The sequence below is a fragment of the Oncorhynchus masou genome, chromosome 5 (assembly GCF_036934945.1).
Source record: "Oncorhynchus masou masou isolate Uvic2021 chromosome 5, UVic_Omas_1.1, whole genome shotgun sequence".
In the NCBI taxonomy this organism is placed as follows: Eukaryota; Metazoa; Chordata; class Actinopteri; order Salmoniformes; family Salmonidae; genus Oncorhynchus; species Oncorhynchus masou.
The window spans coordinates 19,065,365-19,091,144 of NC_088216.1; the positions used below are offsets into that span (position 1 = coordinate 19,065,365).

At 43.6% G+C, this 25,780-nt stretch overlaps 2 protein-coding genes across 2 annotated transcripts; both read right to left on the reverse strand.

The window, feature by feature from the left end:
* Window positions 1–860: 860 nt before the first annotated feature.
* On the reverse strand, window positions 861–5,200 carry acp5a (acid phosphatase 5a, tartrate resistant). The gene is given in 12 exon segments (XM_064957507.1): window positions 861–980; window positions 1,207–1,316; window positions 1,319–1,355; window positions 2,174–2,286; window positions 2,289–2,340; window positions 2,342–2,356; window positions 2,636–2,798; window positions 3,253–3,301; window positions 3,304–3,376; window positions 3,570–3,769; window positions 4,174–4,264; window positions 5,113–5,200. Coding segments are annotated over 11 exon segments (1,023 nt in total). The 5' UTR covers window positions 5,113–5,200.
* Window positions 5,201–8,671: 3,471 nt separating this feature from the next.
* ilf3a (interleukin enhancer binding factor 3a) lies at window positions 8,672–24,862 on the reverse strand. The gene is given in 21 exon segments (XM_064962427.1): window positions 8,672–9,799; window positions 10,434–10,847; window positions 13,092–13,130; window positions 13,386–13,503; window positions 15,078–15,245; window positions 15,562–15,687; window positions 16,039–16,158; window positions 16,570–16,736; window positions 16,739–16,777; window positions 16,956–17,084; window positions 17,233–17,344; window positions 17,613–17,710; window positions 17,858–17,969; window positions 18,106–18,201; window positions 18,803–18,895; window positions 20,458–20,667; window positions 20,959–21,133; window positions 22,096–22,313; window positions 23,310–23,424; window positions 24,046–24,206; window positions 24,799–24,862. Coding segments are annotated over 20 exon segments (2,808 nt in total). The 5' UTR covers window positions 24,171–24,206; window positions 24,799–24,862; the 3' UTR covers window positions 8,672–9,665.
* Window positions 24,863–25,780: the final 918 nt, after the last annotated feature.

Genomic DNA, 25,780 nt, shown 5'->3' on the forward strand with positions numbered 1-25,780 from the left:
AAAAGAGCATGGTCAGCAGCACTCACACACCTCTGCTCCCAATGCCAGTGGGTTCAGAGAGAGACTGAGGTATGTATTTTATTCAAACAGAGCAAATGTTGTTTGAAAAGAAGTGGAGCAACCGTAAAGCTGTCCAACTATCTAAGACCAATTTGATCATGACGTTTGGACTTACGTGAACACCCTTCAGTTGAGTTATTACAGTCATCACCCCTTGTCAGAGCCTGGCCTTTTTGAGTCAATTAAATTTGAACACTGGCAAATGCTTTCTCCCTGATTCTTAACTGCAGTGCAGTGAAATAGCCTAGTCGCCAGAGGGCAGCATGTACAAGGATAAATAGATGATTTGGACCTTCAATGCTAATGCTGAGACCCAATGATCAATATAGCAAAAGCCTTGAAAGATTTAACAGATTGGCATCAATATGTACAAACTACAGGAAAACTAATCCAAAATGTTATTTATTCTTTAAATGAACACACAAAAACAAAACAAAAAAAATCATACAACATCCTTTATTTATTAAAATACATTATTCTCCTTCATGCTACATTCAGGCAAACTCATAATGCCAAAGTTGTTTTCTAAAACTCAACCTGAACTCATCCATCCACCAAACATGAGCTATAAAACCTGCCAGTCTGTATCCACACCTCAGCCATCCATCCTATTGTACATGGTCAATATCTAGCCCTTACGAAGGACTACATCTGAGTAAATTGTAATTTGACAGAATTGAACTGCTAAAGTAGAAGTATTGTAAAATAAATCAATGTAGTCCTTAATTTAAGGGCTCGGTCATATATATACACACAGGTCAATTGTGACCGTCTATTTCAAATCATCTCTTCCACTAGGGCTAATCCTCCTCGCCGCTGTCATTTTGGTCATCGTCGATGTCCCTGCGTGGCAAGACAGTGCGGTACAGAGACGTCCCTTTAGCCTGGATGAAGGTGAGGGTCATCTTGTGCTTGGTTACCTTCAATACAATACAACTTTATTGACCCCCTCCTCCAGAAACAGGAAAATGTACGTCTTAAATGGCACCCTATTCCCCATGTAGTGCACTATTGATCAGAGACTATTGAGAATAGGCTGCCATATGACACATCCAAAGTCAGTCTACAAGTATCAAAACCACAAACAGTATACAGATACGACAATTCATTAAACCAGTAGAATGGACAATTATATTTATGACTGACCTCTCCGTGGACAAAGCCTCCCAGGGTAGAGGCCTGGCCTGTAAAAAACTTGAGGGTGTCTTTGGGGACATGATGCCAGTGACGCGTGTCTGGGTCCAGGAAGTTACCGCACCGCTCACAACATAGCCCACACCAGACTCCTTCAGGTACTGAGGAGAGAATGGGGGGTCAGTCAGGGTCATGTTTGGAAGAGCGCAAACATTTTAAAACAGAGCCACTAACTGAAAATATTTTTTAATTGTGTTGAACATTTTTCTACAGTTTGCCATTCCAAACAATACTATTATGCAACTTAAAAACAGCTTAAGTATTCATCCCTTTTTTTCAATTTTCACCTAAAATGACAGACCCAAACCTAATGTAGCTCAGGCCCTGAAGCAAGGATATGCATATTCATGGTACCATTTGAAAGGAAACACTTTGAAGTTTGTGGAAATGTGAAAGAAATCTAGAAGACTATAACACAATAGATCTGGTAAAAGATAATACAAAGAAGAAAAAAAAGAAGTTATTTTGTATTTTTTTGTACCTTCATCTTTGAAATGCAAAAGGCCATAATGTATTTCTTTATTAATAACTTTGTTCAAAATTGTGCACTCTCCTCAAACAGAATGGTATTATTTCACTGTAATAGCTACTGTAAATTGGTCGGTGCAGTTAGATTAACAAACATTTAAGCTTTCTGCCAATATCAGATATGTCTATGTCCTGGGAAATGATCTTGTTACTTACACCCTCTTGCTAATCGCATTAGCCTACGTTAGCTCAACCGTCCCGTGAAAGGACACTGATCCCGAGGAGTTTTAACATTATCCATCAATAAATCGAGAACGCTAAAGTGACACGCTAAAGTAAACAATCCATCTTCCATATGGCCTTCCTTTATCTAACAGCAACCCTCTGGTTGATAGAATAGAATAGTTGAGGAGAAGACTATGCTAAATTAAGTTTCAAAACCTCCGCAAACCTGCAGGTTGTGATCGTGACCACAGAAGTATGCAGTGGCCTTGTGCTTGACCAGAAGGGGGCGTAGTCTCTTCAGGAGGCACTCTGTGGGGCCGTGCTCAGACACTGACCACACGGGTAGTGACCAGCCACAAGCAGGAAGTCAGCCTTGGACTGGGCCATCCTCTTTTTGCAGCCAGGTCAGCTGGTAGGTGGATACAGTAAATTAAGACTTAGTTCTTGATCATTTCCTCTATTACATTGTTTTTGGGATTTCTGATGGAGAATTTGTCAGCAGTTGGAATTAATTAACCATAAGGACAAGAAGAATAACAAGTGTAAAAAGTACATCCAGTTGCAACAATAGTCAGGTTGACAGGGTCGGTGGAACAAAGTCAGTCAATAGAATCTCAAATCTTAAAGTGACTTTAAAAGTTCAAGCCAAAAACATTTTATTTAACAAAGCCCAGAATAATCTGTGTACCTGTCGGTTGGCCTCAATGGTGCTGGAGGGTCCGCGAGGCTTCTCATCATCGTAGTCGTCAGAGTTACCACACAGCATCACTGTATCCAGCATCATGATGCTCAGCGTGCGCTTGGTGTTGGGGATATGGAAGTTCAGCTCGTAGTAGTAGTGAGGGAACCGCCTGAGGGGGATTGAGGCTCAATGAATGAAGACTGATCAATGAAGGTTAAGATAGAAACAACTCAGTGAAACAGTCTGCATCCCAAATGGCACCCTAATCCCAACATAGTGTACTATTTTAGACATTTGGGATTCAGACTAGGGTTATGCAATGAAAAGACTGATTCTGCTGCATGATAAAACATTCATGATGAACAGATATGAAAAACCTTAAAGGTTTTATGCTGTCAAAGACTTGCATAAGGTCTAAGCAAAGACAGTGGATAAATGAAGATGTTCCACTCAGGCCATTTACCAATGAAAAATGGGTCACAGTTCCGTTCTGCTGAAGGAGTGGCTGTTGCATAGGCACCAATGCATTATCAGCTGGGTCTTGTCTGCTTAGTTCATGAACCAGACAAGAGGTGCGAGTGAGATGTCTCGCTCTGTCTCTGGTATAAGTGTCCGTTTCTTACCATCTGTCAGACTTGCGGCTGTAGTCGATCTGAGCCTTGACGTTGCCGCGTGGTCGTGGTTTCCAGCCAGGATGTACCAGGGAATGTTGAGAGAGTCAGCCGTGTACACGTGCTCAAAGGTATCCTGAGAGGGCAAAGGTCATTTTAGATTGATAAACAAGTGCATTCCGTTTGCAAACCATACACATTTAAAATTCCTCAAGATGTAACACAGACACAGCAACTAACAATTAGGATCAGAAAACATTCACAGCAAAGAAAGTAAGGATATTTGATCCATTCTGCCATAGCTGGAGTAACTCTGCTTAACAACTGACCTGGAATCTTGGGGAATCTGCACTGTTCACTCCAGAGTAGTAGAAGTTATCACCCAGGGCAAGAACAAAGTCTGCGCCCATCTGCTCTGCTATCTTGCCCATCTCCCAGGCTGTAGCCTTCTCCACCGGTGTGATGTAGGGAGGGTAGGGCACCCCGCCCCAGTCCCCAAGAGCCAGGAACCGGATGGACGTTTGGTTCTCTGGGGAGAAACCACCATACATGTAGAATTATAGACATTTAACTTTTAACCAAATAAATGTACAGTTCAAGTGTACAAGGCCCATGCAGGAATCAAACCCATTACATCCTCCAACAAACACATAGCGTCCCCAGAAAATGTAGTTTATATACACAATTTACTATAACAGATTGATTTGTAGCCAAATGGGATGCATCAGTGGAAGTGTAACTGAAAAGCAGTGGAGACTGGTGGGAGGAGCTATAGGAGGACAGGCTCATTGTAATGTCTGGAATGAAATCAATGAAACAGCGTCGAACATGAGTTTTCCATATATTTGATACCATTCCATTTATTCCAATCGAGCCATTACATGACACCCGTCCTCTTATAGCACCTCCCACCACTGTTCTAAATGTACATACTACTGCTTTGCTCCAGGTCCTGGAAGGTAGTGGGGAGGCAGTGGACCACAGGAAGGGCAGTCAGCAGGAGGGTGAACAGGGGAAGGGCCATCTGAAGGACAAAAACAATTCATGATAACTTGCTTTGGTTTTATTTGACAAAATCCAAGTCCAATGTTAGGACCACAGAATAACTGAAAATACTCTGATATGGCACTACAGATTGTAGCATTTTCCATGACAAAGCACAAACTGCAGATTGAAACTAAAACATGCAAACACTGCCAACTCAGAACAAGCAATAACCTTACATTGCACCAACTAAGCAAGAAAACTACCACAAGTAACCAAGGCTCTCACATGTGTTGACAGACTCATTCTCTATCTTCCCCAGAGTAAGCACCACTTGTAAATTCAAAATGGCTGCTTATTGATTGTTTAGTGAGTTGACCAATCCCAGCTGGGACTCGCTGTTGCCAATCAGAGTTCTAGTACCACTGTGGCAGGGAAGAGAGTAACACAACTTGTCAGAGTTGACCATTCATAGCCGGTTAGGATAATTAGGTTAATGTTAGGGTTAGCTAAAACGCTAACAAATTCAACTTTTGAATTCAATTTGACATAAGCTGTATCCGGTCGAACCATGACCCAGGGAAGGGTCATGTCTCGTGATCTCATCTCTCTCATGCCCGTTGCATTAGAAGTGTCAAAGAATGAATCTAGCAGAAGTTTTGTAACTAACAAACTATTTTAAATAACCTACAACTCACCTACAGAACTACTTCTCCAAAACCTAGATACAGAGCAGTCAACTTTACATCAAAATAAAACAGAAAATGCAGATCTATTTAGCAAAAAAACAAATAGCCAGCCATATTCCTTATGAAAAATCCTGAAAGTGCTGTTTCTACTACACTGAAACCCTACAGGTTGATAAGAATGTCATGTAAATACACTCACTGTGATAAGTGATGGTGGTGAGGTGTCCTACTGCAGCCGTGTCAACACTAGTCTGTCTAGTCAGTCTCCACTCCTCTTTTATCAGCTCCTGTCTGTCTGTCCTGATAGAACCAAGGTAACCCGGGGCCAACCCCCAGCCACAACCCCCGCCCCGCCCCACCCCCAGCCACAACCCCCAGTCACAACCCCCGCCCCACCCCCAGGCCAGTCTGTGATCAAACCCAGACCACAACCTTGCCACTGGAGCATGACAGTTGCTCACACCCTTGACCCCGAGTCAGTCTTGGGACCAGAGAAGGAGTGCTGGCAGCATGTGACTGACATTGTTTTTAAAAGCTAATGATCAGACTCCACATTTTCCACCTCAGTGTTAATCAGTGTTTCTCCTTATCTCTCAAGCTTCCTTCTTCCCCCCTCTCCTCTGTTTGCTCTTTCTCTCCTTATCCTCTGTTCACCGGTATCTTGAAGGCTTGATGGATTGCTTTTGAGCAAAGGGTCTTCTTCCTTTTCTTGGAATGCCACCCCCCAATCATATGTTTACAATGCTACATGTCCACCTCATATATTTACAATGTAACATGCTTATAAATCACAGCTAGTTTCACTTCACTGATGTTAACTACTGTACATTTACCTCTATGACCCCACCAGGCCCCACCTAGCAGCATTGTGTGACCTTGCCATATTCATTCATCTGTCAATGTTTGGGCAGATTCTCAGAAACATGACCTGAGGTCCTGAGTTCAAAAGAGCTGCACATCAATGATCTAACATGTCAAAACACAGATTATCCATTATATTGACCAGATACTCAATTGGCGCTCTATTCCACAATGTAGAAAATAGTAAATAAATTAAAACACTTGAATATGGTCCAAACTAGGTGTCCAAACTTTTGATTGGTATGGTCTATCTATATATCTACACACACACACGTATGTAGCAGCATTGTATAGATACAGTGCCTTGCGAAAGTATTCGGCCCCTTGAACTTTGCGACCTTTTTGCCACATTTCGGCTTCAAACATAAATATATAAAATTGTATTATTTTGTGAAGAATCAACAAGTGGGACACAATCATGAAGTGGAACGACATTTATTGATATTTCAAACTTTTTTAACAAATCAAAACTGAAAAATTGGGCGTGCAAAATTATTCAGCCCCTTAAGTTAATACTTTGTAGCGCCACCTTTTGCTGCGATTACAGCTGTAAGTCACTTAGGTATGTCTCTATCAGTTTTGCACATCGAGAGACTGAAATTTTTCCCATTCCTCCCTCCTTGCAAAACAGCTCGAGCTCATTGAGGTTGGATGGAGAACATTTGTGAACAGCAGTTTTCAGTTCTCTCCACAGATTCTCGATTGGATTCAGGTCTGGACTTTGACTTGGCCATTCTAACACCTGGATATGTTTATTTTTGAACCATTCCATTGTAGATTTTACTTTATGTTTTGGATCATTGTCTTGTTGGAAGACAAATCTCCGTCCCAGTCTCAGGTCTTTTGCAGACTCCATCAGGTTCTCTTCCAGAATGGTCCTGTATTTGGCTCCATCCATCTTCCCATCAATTTTAACCATCTTCCCTGTCCCTGCTGAAGAAAAGCAGGCCCAAACCATGATGCTGCCACCACCATGTTTGACAGTGGGGATGTGTGGTCAGGGTGATGAGCTGTGTTGCTTTTACGCCAAACATAACGTTTTGCATTGTTGCCAAAAAGTTCAATTTTGGTTTCATCTGACCAGAGCACCTTCTTCCACATGTTTGGTGTGTCTCCCAGGTGGCTTGTGGCAAACTTTAAACAACACTTTTTATGCATATCTTTAAGAAATGGCTTTCTTCTTGCCACTCTTCCATAAAGGCCAGATTTGTGCAATATATGACTGATTGTTGTCCTATGGACAGAGTCTCCCACCTCAGCTGTAGATCTCTGCAGTTCATCCAGAGTGATCATGGGCCTCTTGGCTGCATCTCTGATCAGTCTTCTCCTTGTATGAGCTGAAAGTTTAGAGGGACGGCCAGGTCTTGGTAGATTTGCAGTGGTCTGATACTCCTTCCATTTCAATATTATCGCTTGCACAGTGCTCCTTGGGATGTTTAAAGCTTGGGAAATCTTTTTGTATCCAAACCGGCTTTAAACTTCTTCACAACAGTATCTCGGACCTGCATTTATACGGAGACTTGATTACACACAGGTGGATTGTATTTATCATCATTAGTCATTTAGGTCAACATTGGATCATTCAGAGATCCTCACTGAACTTCTGGAGAGAGTTTGCTGCACTGAAAGTAAAGACGCTGAATAATTTTGCACGCCCAATTTTTCAGTTTTTGATTTGTTAAAAAAGTTTGAAATATCCAATAAATGTCATTCCACTTCATGATTGTGTCTTGTTGTTGATTCTTCACAAAAAATACAGTTTTATATCTTTATGTTTGAAGCCTGAAATGTGGCAAAAGGTTGCAAAGTTCAAGGGGGCCGAATACTTTCGCAAGGCACTGTAGATATCTATATTGATGACTTTTTCAATGCTACTTTAAACTTATCCAATCACAGCTGTGAAACACAGGAGGGACTTACATGGTCTACATGTTTGCAGCAGACACAATCACAGTTCAATAGAAAATGCTGGTGGCGAGTGATTGATCCGTTTGTTAAACTCAAATAGTGTTTTTTTCTCAAATTTGCCAGGATGTTACCTGTCCTACTTATATCGGTAGACTCAGAACAACATAAACATTACAAAAACGTACATTAGATCAAATAAGCCACAGCAGCAAATAAGCCATTACATTTTTTGTTAACCAAATTCGACACTCATTGACCTCCACACAAAAACGACTGGCTTGGCGAGGAAAAAACACCACCTGATGGAGAAAACAGATTTTGGGCCGTTATCCCTCTCGCGTCACCTCTTCCTCTCTGCTCAAACTGATTCCATGTTAAGCTGTGGGTTCTTTCCTCCTTTTACTTGATTGATGTTATTAAAGGTCACTAATTAGTAAGGAACTTGCCCCACCTGGTAGTCTAGGTCTTAAACAACAAAAACAGCAGACAATAGGCCCTTCATAGAATGAGTTTGACACCCCGTAAGTAGTAGAACAGGACAGAGAATATGTATGGAGGTTTATCAGAATTGTGGGAAAAAGCTGTGAATAAAACAATATTGCATGTATATGGGGCTACATTTAATGTAAAATGTACACCACAATGGATGTTTTTCCATTTATGTCATATGGTTTTTGAAGAATGATTAACTGATAGTTGTAAGTTACAAATAAACTATTCTAGCTATAGTACATACAGTGGGGTATGGTAGGCCAGGCTCTAGAACCACAATGATGAAGTGCATTCAGTGGCTATTGGCTAAGAGTAGAAAATAAAGCATAGCATACCTTCAGAGAAAGCATTTGGGTCATTGGCTCACAATGCATGAGCCATAATCGGCATCGTAATGTTACTTGTGATGAACATCCCTGGTATTTTAAAGTGATGCTCAAGATGAGCATAGTCTTTCTAGGGATTTAAAATGTAACCACTGCCAGTCAGGTCAACTATAGGATTTAGTCTATATTTAATACAGAACTAAAGATAATAAATAACAAGTTGGCTCGCAGCATGAAAACATGTGAGGGGATTGGTCGCCATGTGGAGAAGCCTAAACACAGACATGGGTTCAATAACTACTTGATACCTTTCAAATACATTGAGCGTTTGCTTTAGGCTGCCTGGAGTTTGAGTTTGCACTTTTGGGACATTTCTATTGTTTGCATTGCAACAGGCAAGCTTAATCAAACACAGATAAAAGTATTTGAAATTATTTAAAATAGTATTTAAACCCAGGTCTGAAAAACAGTGGTCAGTGTATGTAAATTATGACATTTTGCTCCAAAATAAAAGTAATTTATTCTTACAAACAACCAGATACAAGCCTTTTACCGAAACCTTCCAATGAAACAGCAATTAACACATTTCCATTGCTCTTTCACATAAAAATCCAAGTTACTGTCAACTTGTTGTTTTTTTTACCACACTGCTGGTTAATATAATAACAGTTAAAACATAAGTGATTCAAATGAAAAATCGAAAATAAAAATGTAAAGAAAACATGTCTTTGAAATAAGAACAGATTCTCCGTTTACATTCACATTCAACCTCGGGTGGCTTGACAACAGAAAAACAGAAAAAGTCTAAAAAAGAAGCAGAAAAAAAAAAGAAAGAAACTTGAACAAAACAAGACATCTATGACCCAAGATAGCATCATCCTGAAAGCGCTATTATTATCATCTCCTTCTTGTAATCCCTATACAGAACTGAACTACTTGTTAGACACATGTAGGTTACATTTACCACATGGTAAAAAAAAGAAATAGATAGTCTGGTTTATGAAATAAAGTGATGGTGAAAATGACTTGAGGGTTTAGGATTCATCAATATTAGATCCATATAATGAAAGTAGAGAAAGACACGAGGGTCTTCTTTTCCGCTGGGGGAATGCTTTGGAGGGTTGGTGGGGGCTTGAGAGAGGGACGTGGTGTGTGTGTGGTACCCCTATTTGTACTGATAGTTCATGTTTCCGTATGCCGTGGGGTAGGAGGTCTGCTGGGTCTGGGGAGTAGCAGCCGCCCCATAGCCCTGGGAGGAGGCGTTCCCATACATGCTGAAGCTCGATTGGTTGCCGTAGCCTACGGACCAATGAAACATCAATAAGAACAAGGAATTAAATAATCAACCAATCAGATGCTCTACTAACACTCTTTAAACCATTATTAAGACCACATTTGGATATCAAGTGACTAAAGACAGAACCAATATCAGAAATAATACCAGATAAAAATCTATATATTAGTATACACACACATACAGTGCCTTCAGAAAGTATACCCACTCCTTGACCCTTTTCACATGTTGTTGTGTTACAGCCTGAATCTAAAATCGAATAAACATGAATTTGTTTGTCACTGGCCTATACACAATACCCTATAATGTCAAAGTGGAATTATGTTTTTAGAAATGTAAACATTTGAAGAGCTGAAATGTCTTGAGCTAATAAGTATTCAACCCCTTTGTTATGACAAGGCTAAATTACATTCCAGTATTTAATAAGTTGCATGGACTCACTGTGTGCAATAATGGTGTTTAACATGATTTTTGAATGACTTCCTCATCTCTGAACCCCACACATTATTATCATCATCATCTGTCAGAACACTTTCTGAAGGCACTGTTACGTCGAGCAGTTACCGGTATATGAATGCGTGTATGAGTGTGTGTGGCGGTAGGGGCCCCCTTTGGCCCCTTATATAGATTTCCACTCACCGAATCCCCACTCACCGTAACTGTACATTTGGCCCCCGGTGACAGAGCTGGGGTAGGCTGTACTGTACATAGAGTAGTCCACCTGTTGTTGCTGGGTCTGTTGGGCTTGAGACTGAGCTGCAGTCAGCAGACTCTTCTTATCCCCTCCATAGCCATAACTATAGGGGCTCTGCTGGTCCAGGGGAGGGGGCACCGACTGGTAGTCACCCAGGGAAGATGCACCGACCTGGGCTTGGGCGGTCATGGCGGCCGAGGTGGCGGAGGCGGTTATGGCCGGTGTGGTGTAGGATGATTCGGGGTAGAAGGTGCCGTAGCCGGTGGTGTTGCCGCTGGCATCTGCTTCTGTGGAGGCATCACCGGTGGAGGTGGTTGTTGTGGAAGCAGCCTCTGTTGCACCCATACTGTACAGATTGTCTGAGGGAGAGATGGACAATGAAGTTACGATAGTGTGATTGGTGAAAGGGGGACATTTAGTATTGGTTGGAGGGAACACTTAGCAAATGCTTTGAAGTGGATATCTTTTGAGAAAAACTGAGAAATGTATAGTGATCTCAGCCAAACAACTTCAAATAGGAAGTAAAAATACTGTTTATTTTCCTTTTAATTTGTCTTATTATACACAGCTCAAAAAATAAAGGGAACATTTAAACAACACAATGTAACTCCAAGTCAATCACACTTCTGTGAAATCAAACTGTCCACTCAGGAAGCAACACTGATTGACAATATATTTCACATGCTGTTGTGCAAATGGAATAGACAACAGGTGGAAATTATAGGCAATAAGCAAGACACCCCCAATAAAGAAGTGGTTCTGCAGGTGGTGACCACAGACCACTTCTCAGTTCCTATGCTTCCTGGCTGATGTTTTGGTCACTTTTGAATGCTGGCGGTGCTTTCACTCCAGTGGTAGCATGAGACGGAGTCTACAACCCACACAAGTGGCTCAGGTAGTGCAGCTCATCCAGGATGGCACATCAATGCGAGCAGTGGCAAGAAGGTTTGCTGTGTCTGTCAGCGTAGTGTCCAGAGCACGGAGGCACTACCAGGAGACAGGCCGGTACATCAGGAGACGTGGAGGAGGCTGTAGGAGGGCAACAACCCAGCAGCAGGACTGCTACCTCCGCCTTTGTGCAGGGAGGAGCACTGCCAGAGCCCTGCAAAATGACCTCCAGCAGGCCACAAATGTGCATGTGTCTGCTCAAACGGTCAGAAACAGACTCCATGAGGGTGGTATGAGGGCCCAACGTCCACAGGTGGGGGTTGTGCTTACAGCCCAACACCGTGCAGGACGTTTGGCATTTGCCAGAGAACACCAATTTTTGCAAATTCGCCACTGGCGCCCTGTGCTCTTCACAGATGAAAGCAGATTCACACTGAGCACGTGACAGACGTGACAGAGTCTGGAGACCCTGTGGAGAACGTGCAACATCCTCCAGCATGATCGGTTTGGCGGTGGGTCAGTCATGATGTGGGGTGGCATTTCTTTGGGGGGGCCGCACAGCCCTCCATGTGCTCGCCAGAGGTAGCCTGACTACCATTAGGTACCGAGATGAGATCCTCAGACCCCTTGTGAGACCATATGCTGGTGCGGTTGGCCCTGGGTTCCTCCTAATGCAAGACAATGCTAGACCTCATGTGGATGGAGTGTGTCAGCAGTTCCTGCAAGAGGAAGGCATTGATGCTATGGACTGGCCCGCCCGTTCCCCAGACCTGAATCCAATTGAGCACATCTGGGACATCATGTCTCACTCCATCCACCAACGCCATGTTGCACCACAGACTGTCCAGGAGTTGACGGATGCTTTAGTCCAGGTCTGGGAGGAGATCCCTCAGGAGACCATCCTCCACCTCATCAGGAGAATGCCCAGATGTTGTAGGGAGGTCATACAGGCACGTGGAGGCCACACACACCACTGAGCCTCATTTTGACTTGTTTTAAGGACATTACATCAAAGTTGGATCAGCCTGTAGTGTGGTTTTCCACTTTAATTTTGAGTGTGACTCCAAATCCAGACCTCCATGGGTTGATAAATTTGATTTCCATTGATAATTGTGTGATTTTGTTGTGAGCACATTCAACTATGTAAAGAAAAAGTATTTAATAAGAATATTTATTCATTCAGATCTAGGATGTGTTATTTTAGTGTTCCCTTTATTTTTTGGAGCAGTGTACATTATTATTATTATTATGACAAATGCTCAACATTGTGTTGCAGCCCAGCCCTATCATTTAAGTCAACATGATGGAGAGAGATGCTAGGGTTTAAATAAAAGAAGCAATGTGTAAGTGTTAAGACTCAACTTAGAGGCCAAGGAGGACAGAAAGCAAAGCTAGCAGACAGGGCCCTCTTATCCCACTTCTGGGGCCCCATTCCTCCCTTCTTTGAAGTAGGCCTAATCACTAATTCAATCATTACACATGATTATACAGGTGATGCAAGGGGGGCACATGGCTATCTAATTCATGGATTTCTAGTGATTATACTTGAAGGAAGGAAGTACTTTTGAAGGAATTAAAATGGGTACCAGTGACTCAATAGACTATAGTGGCTATAGAATAGATAAGGCTAAATAGATAAGTTACCAAACACAAATGAACACACCTAACCTATCACTCATTAGTTCCCTTGACAACAGTGTGGAGAAGACACTTACGATAACCAGAGCCAGCACTGCTTCCATAACGGTAGCTTGCTGTTAACAAGAAAAGAGATATACATTGATTACCTTAACGCAAAGGAGCCCAAAAGAGTTGGACGATTTCCTAACAAGCTCTCTAGAACAGTCCGACTAAAGGCTTATTGTCTAATCATTAACTTATTTACTAAATAATCTAAAATAAGCCACATTTGAATGATTTTCTGACAACCTCATCTCTGTGAGAACATGCTCTTAAAGACCTTAAGGCCCGTCTAGATCCTGAGAGACAGTCCAAGTGAAGCGTCCTACTTTGGTTGTAGCTGCTGCCAGTCGTAGGCTTTCCTCGACCCCTGCCTCGCCCACGGCCCCGGTTGTTAGGCTCCGTGTCGGTTGGAATGCCTCGAATAGTGCCAAAGCCTGGGATATGCTGTTGAGGGAGGGTCAAAGGTCACTAAAGGGTTCCTAATCATGGTGTGTGTGTGTGGATTAATTAATGGCTATTCCTAGTCATGATTCTATAGTATTGTGAGGTGCATTACAGTGTGTGTACGAAAGATAAACTCAGCACAAAAAAAAGAAACGTCCCCTTTTCAGGACCCTGCCTTTTAGTTTGTAAAATTCCAAATAACTTCACAGATCTTCATTGTAAAGGCTTTAAACACTGTTTCCCATGCTGGTTCAATGAACCATAAACAATTAATGAACATGGACCTGTGGAAAGGTCGTTAAGACACTGACAGACGGCAATTAAGGAAATTAAGGTCACAGTTATGAAAACTTAGGACACTAGAGGCCTTTCTACTGACTCTGAAAAACACCAAAAGAAAGATGCCCAGGGTCCCTGCTCATCTGCGTGAACGTGCCTTAGGCATGCTGCAAGGAGGCATGAGGACTGCAGATGTGGCCAGTACAATAAATTGCAATGTCCGTACTGCGAGACACCTAAGACAGCACGGACAGCTGATCGTCCTCGCAGTGGCAGACCACATGTAACAACACCTGCACAGGATCGGTACATCTGAACATCACACCTGTGGGACAGATACATGATGGCAACAACCACTGCCCGAGTTACACGAGGAACGCACAATCCCTCCATCAGTGCTCAGACTGTCTGCAATAGGCTGAACTGAGGGCTTGTAGGCCTGTTGTAGGGCAGGTCCTCACCAGACATCACCGGCAACAACGTCGCCTATGGGCACAAGCCCAGTCGCTGGACCAAACAGGACCGGCAAAAAGTGCTCTTCAGTGACGAGTCGCGGTTTTGTCTCACCAGGGGAGATGGTCGGATTCGTGTTAATCATCGAAGGAATGAGCGTTACACCAAGGCCTACACTCAGGAGCAGGATCGATTTGGAGGTGGAGGGTCCGTCATGGTCTGGGGCAGTGTGTCACAGCATCATCGGACTGAGCTGGTTGTCATTGCAGGCAGACATCCTCCTCCCTCATGTGGTACCCTTCCTGCAGGCTCATTCTGACATGACCCTCCAGCATGACAATGCCACAAGCCATACAGCTTGTTCTGTACATGATTTCCTGCAAGACAGGAAGGTCAGTGTTCTGCCAAGGCCAGCGAAGAGCCCAGATCTCAATCCCATTGAGCACATCTGGGACCTGTTGGATCGGAGGGTGAGGGCTAGAGCCATTCCCCACAGAAATGTCCCGGGAACTTGCAGGTGCCTTGGTGAAAGAGTGGGGTAACATCTCACAACAAGAACTGGCAAATCTGGTGCAGTCCATGAGGAGATGCACTGCAGTACTTAATGCAGCTGGTGGTCACACCAGATACTGAATGTTACTTTTGATTTTGACCCCCCCAATTGTTCAGGGACACATTATTCCATTTCTGTTAGTCACATGTCTGTGGAACTTGTTCAGTTTATATCTCAGTTGTTGAATCTTATGTTCATATAAATATTTACACGTTAAGTTTGCTGAAAATAAACACAGTTGACAGTGAGAGGACATGTCTTTTTTTGCTGAGTTTATATCATGTCTTACCATGGAAGTGTATGTGACTGGTTTCTTCTTCTTGGGGTCAGAGTGAGGGTTATAGTAGGGCCCCGCCCCCTCTGGGAAAAGTTTGTCCAAAGCAGCTAAGGCTGCGTAGGCTTTGGCCTCCTTCTTGTTGGAGCCTCGACCTTTGAACTTCTGTCCATCTACCTCCACCTGTGAGTGGCGGAGGTGGTAACACAGAGACACATGCTGGTTACTGTGTTTCCACATCCTGCTCTCTCAACTACATCTGGGCCCATATTCATAAAGCGTCTCAGAGTGGTAGTGCTGATCTAGGATCGTAATGAATAAGATTCTACATAAACATGGGGGACCTGATCCTAGATCACTACTTTGACTCTGAGATGCTTTGTTGAAACGAGCCCCGACCTTACTGGTTATTCATCTACTGTAGTTTCCAAATCCTTGCGCAACGAATCAATAGAATTGTCCCAAGCGTGCAAACCCCGCCCATCTGCCACTGACTGACCTCCATGACGAAGCACTTGTCATGGCTGCCCCCGGTCTCAGCAGAGAGCTCGTACTTCAGGCTGCGTCTCTTCTCGTTCAGCTCCATCACAGGGTTCTTCCCGTGCTTAGTGAGGATGGGACCGTTCTGATAGTATGGAAGACATAGCAGAACAGTCAAGTCCAATGATCATCATCAACAACAACTCTATTGCAACATAACTGCTTTATGAAAGTATACTGTGAGATTCTGGCATTTAAGACCTTGTTCTACGTACCCAAAGGCAGATAAACTCACGGATACCATTTTTATGTTGTTACATGCAATAGGAATGAAGGAAGTGGTGGTTTCACAAGCTAATGCTAACTATCGTTAGCACAATGACTGGAAGTCTACAGGTACAGTAGCAATGCTTTGTGCTGCTTTATGAAAGTATATCAAGTCAACCATTTTAAAAAGTAACAGGGAAAAGCCAGAGAACATAGAGAGAATGACTACCTCGTCAGATGCCATAGACGCATCACTTGCTGTCGGTGTGGATGGTACGTTGGCTCCTCCCTCTTCGCCTGGTTCAATCTTCACATCCGCCCCAGTGGGCAGGCCCAACTTCTGCAGGACCTGAGACGGACAGAGAGAGAGAGGACTTGGTGAACGGCAGCCATTATAAACAGTCAATACAGACGACAAGGCATTCAATGCAAAACCAGTGGATTACATTCTTGGAGAACAACGACATAACACTTTGATGAAAGCAAGCGAAGGTTACAGAGAGAGGAGAAACACCACTCTTTCTTTCAAAGAGAGTAACATTTGATTCCAGGGACCATCTTGTGTTGTACCAGTTAAACATCATATTAAAGGGATAGTGCGAGATGTGTCTAGTTACCCAGAGTCGTGGTACCATTTCTACGTGCAGTATGAAGGAACTTGCAGGTAGATTTGCACGCTAATGCTAACTAGTGTTAGCGCAATGACTGGAAGTCTATTGGTACAGCTAGCATGTTTTTGCCTAGGCATACAACCCCTTACCTTGGCAGCTAGGTGGAGTTTGGCGGTGCGTTTGGACGGCCCTGAGGCCTCGTATGTATCGCCGTCCACGTCTACAGACATGGTGAACACCGGGAAGTGCACTGGACCGCTCTGACCCGTCAGACGGTACTGCAGACCAGGCTTGTGCTGGTTGAGACGCATCAGGCGTTCATGGCCATAGGAGAGTCCCCAGGCTTCTCTTCTGTGGCTGGGGGAAGGGAGGGTGACAGAAAGAGAGACAGGGAGAGATAGTGAGAAATAAATAGATGGGGGAGAAAGAGGGAGAGAGCATATCAGAACAGGAACAAATGTAACCTCCTCAGAAACAGCCTCAATGGTAGAATAGCTACAAAATATCCCATTCGAAGACCACTTCGGATACATACACGACTTCCTAGGAAATTTTGGATATTTCTGGAACTTCTGAGACTTCCTCTTCTTGCTGTCATCTCCCCCTTTGTCCGCAGCATCATGAGGTCTCTTGGGAGGGTAGGTGGAACTGGCCAGGATCTGAGCTGGTAGGGACATTGAAAAGGGACAAGGTTCAGGAAAAGTTCAAATTCACAACACATCAAGACTACTACTAGACAGCTAATATGAAAGTCACATTTGAGAAGCATGGGACAGGCCAGGAAGATCGCCAAAAACGGAGGAGATACTAACAACCGTAGTTTCTGAGACCTGGTCCTATGGTCCTCCTTGGTTCCCTGGCAGGCAGGGAATCCATCCCTAGCACCTTGTACAGCTGTCCGAACGCAGCCAACCTTAGGGCATGCTGACAGGGAAAAACAAACATTGACTGTGTTCTATCACAAAAGGAAGCACATGGGAGAGAATAACAATTGATATTTGATATTCTACCTGGGGCGTGTTAAGGACGCAACATAACAGGACTTTCAGCGAAAAAAATCTTGTGTAGAACAGATATTATTGTTTTTCAAGTAGAGTAGGGAATCATGTCAGCTCCATTTGTTACAATTCTACCTGGAACGTTATAGGCATAAATATTTCACCTAACCAAATGAAACTGAAGCCTGTTTTACCTGGGCACTCTGTGTAATGTCCTCACGTTGCTGAGTGTCCAGGTGGCTGATGGCGTCCACCTTCTCCTTCTCACAAGGGTCCTTGATACCCGGACCGTCTTTGAAAAACAGAAGAACATTTGAATTAGTTTAATTTGGTGGACGTCATTTCTACATTATTCTGAGAGGTGTTCAGCAAGGCTATGCTCTAGGCCCTATATTTTCTCTATTTACCCAATACAGGTCTTCATGGATAAAAGACTTACCGGCCATCAGGATTCCAGACGCCAAGCACTCGAGAACTCTGCGGAAAGACTCTCCTGCTCCCATTGGCCGATCACATGTTCCAATGGCCTTCTCACACAGCAGCTCTAAAGGCTTGACAGAACAGAAGATAATGAACCTAGTTCAGACCTGGATCCCACCGCTGCCACCCAATATAATCATTTATTGTATGACATGTATATCATTATAGTCAATATTACATGTATTATAGTAGTTTGACTTGACTCACCCATCCTCTGAGTGGAGCCCAGGTGGGGACGCGGTTACACAGGTCTCTCATGATACGGATCACGATGGCGGCCGACTTCAGGTCGTTGACCTTAGCCTGAGAGAGACAAGCACGGGCCGAGCAGAGTCAAATAGGGTGCGATATCCAACAACCTACCTACCTAGAGCACTGGCAAATAAAATAAAGGGGTGCAATATTCCAGTAGCCTCGCGAGACGCGTGATCCCGCGAGCTTACATGATGCAGGCAGCTCACGAGGCTAATATTCCTGGACAGCACAAAGGAAAAGCCTGATAAGAGTCGAATTGAACCAGTTGTGTAAGTACTGAGTCATCAGGAATATTGCACCCAGAGGTAGCATAGGAAGGTTAGTGCAGTATTCAAACACTTAATTAGGAGGAAAGGGGATACCTAGTCAGCTGCACAACTTAATGTATTCAAACGAAATGTGCATTTAACCCAACCCCTCTAAACGAGCGATGGTTACATAGTGTGTAGGGACCCTTAAAAACAACGTAGCTACAATATCAGTTGTACTAGCAAATAACAGCAATATAGTTCCAAGGAAGACAGAATGAAATCATAGAAAACAATGAGGCATTGTGAGAGCATACAAACTCACAACTCATTATGGGACAAGGCAGAATAAAAAGGCACATTTGAACACTTTATTTGACAAGTAAAGACGGGATGCAAACCTGGAACCACTTGGCGTGGCGGAGAGATGCCAAGGCAGTTAGGCATTTCTGCCTGTCCAGAACGTCCGCCGGCGCATCGCTGTCGACCGTTAGCTTTTCTATTGGTCGATGGGTGGGATAAGAAGACAAGGTACGGTTTGACCAAGGGGGGGTTTCTGTCTCGAGGCTCGGGGAGGAGGTAGCTTTTCCCAAGGCAGGACAAGGACTTCTACATCTGCATTGCTTGCTGTTTGGGGTTTTAGACTGGGTTTCTGTACAGCACTTTGTGATCTCGGCTGGTGTAAAAAGGGCTTTATGAATAAATTTGATTGAAGGGGACTCCCCCGCATTTATAGAGAATGGATTTACCCACCCTCCCACCCACCCTGTAGCAAAAAACTCTATGCTAGGTCTAAGTGATGAGTGGACTCTAGCCATCAGATTCACAGTGGGTACCAGAGCATAATATTTCTCAATGTAAAGTTTTGCTGGGGGGATTTCTTAGTCTTAATCAAGCCTAGTCTTAGTACCCCTGAACTGGGTCATGCTGCTCTGCACCTTTCCGAGACAGAATGAGAGGCCAGTTGGTCAAAGGTCCAGCGTCCCTAAAAACTGACACACTAGAAGGCTTAGTAAGAGAGAATCAATCAGGTTTGGAATTCCTGTACAAGGCAGTTGGAATCAGAATGCATTTGTGGTCGGCTCGGTACTGCAGCAAAACTGATAACTGCTTGGCTTCAGCTTGACTTCCCCCAGCACCCAAATCTGGCCTTGATCCAAGACAAGGCCATTCTCTTGGAGGACGTAGCTACTTAAGCGGATTGAACTCAAAATGCCCTTTTCCTGACTTTTAATTAGATCACATTCATCCCCTTTGCCTCTCTCACATACACCCCCATGCATTACTCACTCACATACACTTTCCCTTCAATATCCTTTCCTCAACCAGGCAGGTCAAAGGAAGGGTCCAAAAACATTACCTGTCATGCCAATCAGTTTTGCTGCAATACGAGCCTCACGTTACACTGTTCTGCATTAAAAACACATGCAATCAAATCTATATCCGCGCATTGGCTGGCATTCTCAGAAAAGCCTTCATTTCTTAACTTGAACAATATAATTAACTGTAAATTAAGTCGTACATTACTGTTATTAAAATCACATTATTACACAATGCATTATTAACGACTAAAAGAGGCATTGTAGCGATGAAGATCGTCGCCGTTTTGTTAAATAATTACAGCGAATAGAAGAACTCCGAGCTCCAGTGAAGAACCAATCAGATTGTTTGTTCACTGGCATCGGTTCTAAAGCAGCCACTGTGCAGGTTCCACTAATCTCTATATTGACTGATCATGTATTTAAATGGTGTCTCAGTGTATGGATCAGTAGGGAGCTGCACGGTAACATGCTTTAAGTGAATAGTAACACATAGATCATCAGCTGTTGCTGTAGCTAATCTGAAGTTGCCTGCTGTTAAGTGCAGTCCAGCGCTGCCGACATTCAGCAAAGCACAATGTTGTAAAACATTGCAGATAGAAGTATTACACATAATATCTATTGGTGCACAATTCTATCACAAATAGATCTCTACATCATATTTCTATCTGAGACGTCCCACAACGCTGTGCCCTGAACACAGCCGTGGTAGTGCTGGGTAGTCCCAGCCTCCTGGCCAGGTGGGAGGCTGGTCCCTGGGGGGGTCATACCTCCAGGTGGTTCCTCCAGGGGGTGGTAGCTCCGGCACCCTCTGGCTCAGCCTCCATGCGTATCATGGGGGAGGTCAGGTGAATGGTTAGGGTCAGGACGGGCTCCTTGATGCTCTTGATCACAATCTCCGCCTCCTCTGGGATCTGGGTGACCTCATACTTGTCCTCTGTGACGAGCTTTAGTAGAGTTGGAATGATGGAAAAATAAATCAGTTAGGATTTTGGCTTACAGTACAGAAAGAGAGACAATATTAGCATAGAGGCAGCACCTTTCACAACCAAAAATACCTTTTTAAATATAGGTCCTATTGCAACTCTCTCAGTCCCTCTCATACTCTCACTTCAAAATCACCAAAGAGAGACAACGTTAACATCATCGAAGGATATCGGTCTCCATTGGGAAAGAGGTCTTCTGAGCGCAATGGGACTTCCTGGTTGAGTAAAGGTTCAACGAAATAGATACACTACCTCAATCTGGGTGGAGAGGTTCTCAGCCACCTTCTTGAGCAGGGTGACGGTGGGTTTCTCAGTGCAGAGCAGCACCAGCTCCAGGTCCATGTCTCCCTTCAGCAGCAGGCCCTTGGCCACCAGGCCCACCCTCATCACCCCACGCAGGATACGCTCTGGGGGGGGAGCCACCTCACTGGGACAGGGGAGGGAGAACCAAGGAAATGCTTATTCAGAGACAAATGCAATAAGTAATTCTACAAGATATGAAGAAGCACACATACCCAGGATTAGATATACTGTTATCCTTCACTTTCTCTCGCTCTCTAAAAATGCTTCTTGCCTTCCTATATTGAAGTATTCATGACATTTTAGACTTTTAGCAGATGCTCTTATCCAGAATGACTTACAGGAGCAATTAGGGTTAAGTGCCTTGCTCAAGAGCACCAACAGATTTTTTTTTTTCACCAACTAGTCGGCTTGGGGATTCGAACCAGCAACCTTTCGGTTACTGACGAAACGCTCTTAACCACTAATCTACCTGCAGCCTAAGAGTCACATCTTAATTGCTTGGATTAGTGAAAGTAATAGGATGTTAATCCTGCTCTCAGCTATCCAATCATGTATCAATCTGTGCATAACTCAAGGAAATGATGAAGGAAGCGTTTCCAAACAAATCAAATCAAACTTTATTTGTCACATGCGCCGAATACAACAAGTGTAGACGTTAACGTGAAATGCTTACTTACAAGCCCAACAGTGCAGTTCAAGAAGAGTTAAGAAAATATTTACCAAGTAGACTAAAGTAAAAAAGTAATAATAAAAAGTAACACAATAACGAGGCTATATACAGGAGGCACTGGTACCAAGTCAGTGTGCGGGTGTACAGATTAGTTGAGGTAATTTGTACACATAGGTGGGGGTGAAGTGACTATGCACAGATAATAAACAGCAGTGTACAAAAGGGGGGAGGGGGTAGAAGCTGTTGAGGAGCCTTTTGGTCCTAGACTTGGTGCTCCGGTACCGCTTGCCATGCGATAGCAGAGAGAACAGTCTATGACTTGGCTGAATGGAGTCTCTGACAATTTTATGAGCTTTCCTCTGACACCGCCTGGCATAGGTCCTGCAGTACCAGGGTCTTTGATCAGTCTTTCTTACCTCTCCTCTGCCCCCTCCACAGGTACAGGCACCACACCGACTCCGGCCTCCACATCCAGCAGGTCGGAGACGGTCTTGAGGGCACACTCCACGTGGGAGATGACTGTCTGCACCGCCTCCAGCTCCTCAGACGATGGGTACACCGCCGCGTGCTTCGCCATCATGTGGCGGTCGTCGCTCACGAAGATACGCATGGGAGGCGTGCGCACCGGAGGGGCCTGGAAGAGTGAAGGTAAGATGGAAAAGGGTACGTGAGATGTGGGTCGTGGTCAGTTGGGCACACAGTAAGAAAACGATTTGTAAAGGAAAACTGAAATCTATGTTCTCATTGTAATAAATCAACCATGCGTCTTGCCTTTTTGAATGCCCAGCCATCTTTAGACAGCTGTTCGTTCCACAACACAAAATTCTAATACAGGCTAGTTTTGTCTCCTCTAGTCTCTCCTTATATTGGCTGTTAGATGTGAAGCAGGCTTATTTTACTTTAATGCTTTTGGGTAAAGTTTGTTATCTTTAAATAAAACATTATGGTATTAAACAGTTATTTTATTGTCATGGCAGTCTTCATCCATAATTGTCAGTTACACGGTCATACAGTTACCGAGCCAGCTCTCAGCACTGCTTTCATTTGTTACAATGGAATAGGATGTGTGTGAATGATCTGGAAAACCAGTATGACTAGTAAGTACAAATAGACCGAGGGGAAAAACTGTGACTGGAAAATTATAGTTACTGTATCATCTACAACTTCTGCAATTACATGCCTCTTAGCAAGAGGGGAAATAAAATATTTTATTAATGGTCATCATGTTGGAAACAAATCATAGGACCATTTGTTCAACATATCACAGTAGGTGCAATTGGCTGCTCGTGTTGGCCTATAAATAGTATGCACCGCAGAGGAGGCTGGTGAGGGGAGGACGGCTCATCGTAATGGCTAGAACAGAGTTGGTATTAAACACAAACAGTTTCCAAGTGCTTGATACCATCCCATTCACTCCATTCCAGCCATTATAATGAACCAGCCTCCTCTCACCAGCCTCCTGTGCTGTACAGGTGAATTCAAGTAGAATTCAACACAACACCTAGGGATAATTCTGATTCTCCAATCCTTGTGTTCATTCGGAGGTGACAGGCATTAGCCCGCGCTACATTCACACACACAGGGAATTTGTATTGACGTGGAGAGAAACGGTCGAGGTGGAAGTTTGAACCTCAGTATGGGGTCGGTTCTCCTCGATCTCCTGTATGGCGGCGATGTACTCATCGTACTGCCTCAGCTCCTCCTCGTAACAGAGACAGTCATACCAGTAGCGTAGCTCCTCATATCTGGGAGGGGAGAGAGACAAAGTAGTTAGAATAGAAACCAATTACAGTACTAAGTTTACCTCTGTAGATTCAACATCGACCAATTTTGGCAGAGATTAGTGCAACATTTGGAGAGAATTGAAATGCCCAGTGTGTAGAAATACTACATTGTAGTTGTCATAATGTAACATTATTATAACCAGGTGGAGTAAGAGTAAAAGGCATGGATGAGAGAAGGCACTGCTCTTCGGTCAGTGTCCCTTGCATTTCCCCCCACTAATGGTAAAAGGAAAATGCCACCCAAAAACTCTTCGTCCGTTGTTGATTTAGTCCCAAAATATTTTTTGGCATGTCAGAAATAGAGTTTTCTAGACATATAACTTTCAAAATACATAAATACAGCCGGTATGATGCATTTTGCACCATATAATGCAAATCCATCATACTGGCTATATTTTTGTATTTGGAATGTTTTTGTCTATATTTCTGACATGCAAAACACCTTGGGATTATATCAACAATGGACTAATGAAACAAATAGCCAAATATAGTTTTAGGTGGAGTTTTCCTTTAAGGTTCGGATTGGGACGTGGACCCTAGAGCTGTACCTCATTGAAACTTCACCCTGGAGGGATACAGTACCTGTCAAAGTCGTGTGGTAGCAGGCGATGGCCTCGCTGTATCAGGCTGTCCCAGTACAGGAGCTCTTCATAGGCCTGGCGTTCGTCCCAGACTGCATCTGGCACTGGCTCTGCTGCCATAGCCATGAGCTTGTCTTTTAACTGCCACCTGTGTGACACCTGCTGTAGCCATGGTAACAGAAACACTGAAAATCACTCTCTGCAATGCACCACCTCATGATAAACACATGGCAAAGAAAACTATATACAGTTCTAAGAACATTTGTGAAACTTTAGTGTGACGTACGGCAGGCGTGTACACCACGTGACACCCCTGCGGTAACTACCTTGCTAACATTCGTAAACATACCAGGCAGTTGCACAAAAACGTGCAGGTAATATATACAATTTAAAAATCGAAGTGTAGGTAAACTATGCTAACTAACTGTTTGTTTACCACCAAATGTGTAAGCAGTTGTCCATACAGCTTTTGGTAGTTTGGTTTTAAAACTAAATTAAACACGCTGCAAACCAATTGGGCTAAAATAATTTGTTTTCAACCTGCGGTGCCGACGCCATTTTTATGGCAAGATAGCTAGCATGATACTACCAGATCAGAGACCGTACCAGATGCTGTGGTTAGCAAGGTAAGCTACTATATTTTTGACGTTTAATTCAGCACATAACTGCAATTAAATACATCGCTAGCAGAACGTTTGTGTTAATTTACAAACACTAAAGCAACAACCTTTTCTATATCGTTAAAAACGCTCACCTGAGAAGGAAGGAGGCACTGTAATGTCGCGCTGTTTGGGGGCGTGGAGCTGCGCGGTGTCGCGCAATAATGACGATTTTTTTAAATATTTTTTTTTACCTTGTTTTGGTACTTCAACTCATCCAGTGGGTGGCGGCAATACACCTTTAGTGGTTGTAGTCCGCCATTGTCCCACAGATGAAGAATCCAGCAACACCAGGTGCATATGAAATGTTCTGGACAGTCCTGAATTTGGCCATCTCATTCTCTTAGCTTCATGGTTCCCACCACAATTGCAACATGTCACATTTTCCTCACTTTTAAAACACGTGATATGATCTTTTCCACAACTTGGACATCTTGGCTTCTCCCTTCTGCAAACACTTGAAACATGACCAAAAGCTTTACAATGGCCACACTCCATTGGTCTTGGGATAAATGCTCTGACTCTGTAGTTTATATACCCCAACTGTACTTGAGTAGGGAGTCTCCATATCAACAAATAAAAGAACAGATAAACTCTTCACTTTTTCACCATTCATCACACAATTCATCCGATGTGCATCAATCACCCCAGGAATATTTTTAATCTCTTCAAAATCCACTTCTCACGAGATACCAGCTATAACCCCCTCGGGGGGTGCCCAATTCCCGAAGAGACACACACAACACTTCAAAGTTATCAAATTGGGTGAGACGCAACACACGTTCCTTCTGATCTGCAGAAGCACAACAAATCTAAACAAGCCCGCCTCTCGTGATCCTCACAGCCTTCACTTTACCCAGCACTCTCTCCACCAGTTTGGATATCTCAAATAACACCTGGCTGCCACCTACTGTTTGCCATATCTAGGCCATATCTAGGCCTACAGTAGGTGACAGCCAGGTGTTATTTGAGATATCCAAACTGGTGGAGATACAGTTGAATTCTGAAGTTTACATACACCTTAGCCAAATACATTTAAACTGAGTTTTTCACAATTCCTAAATTTTAATCCTGGTA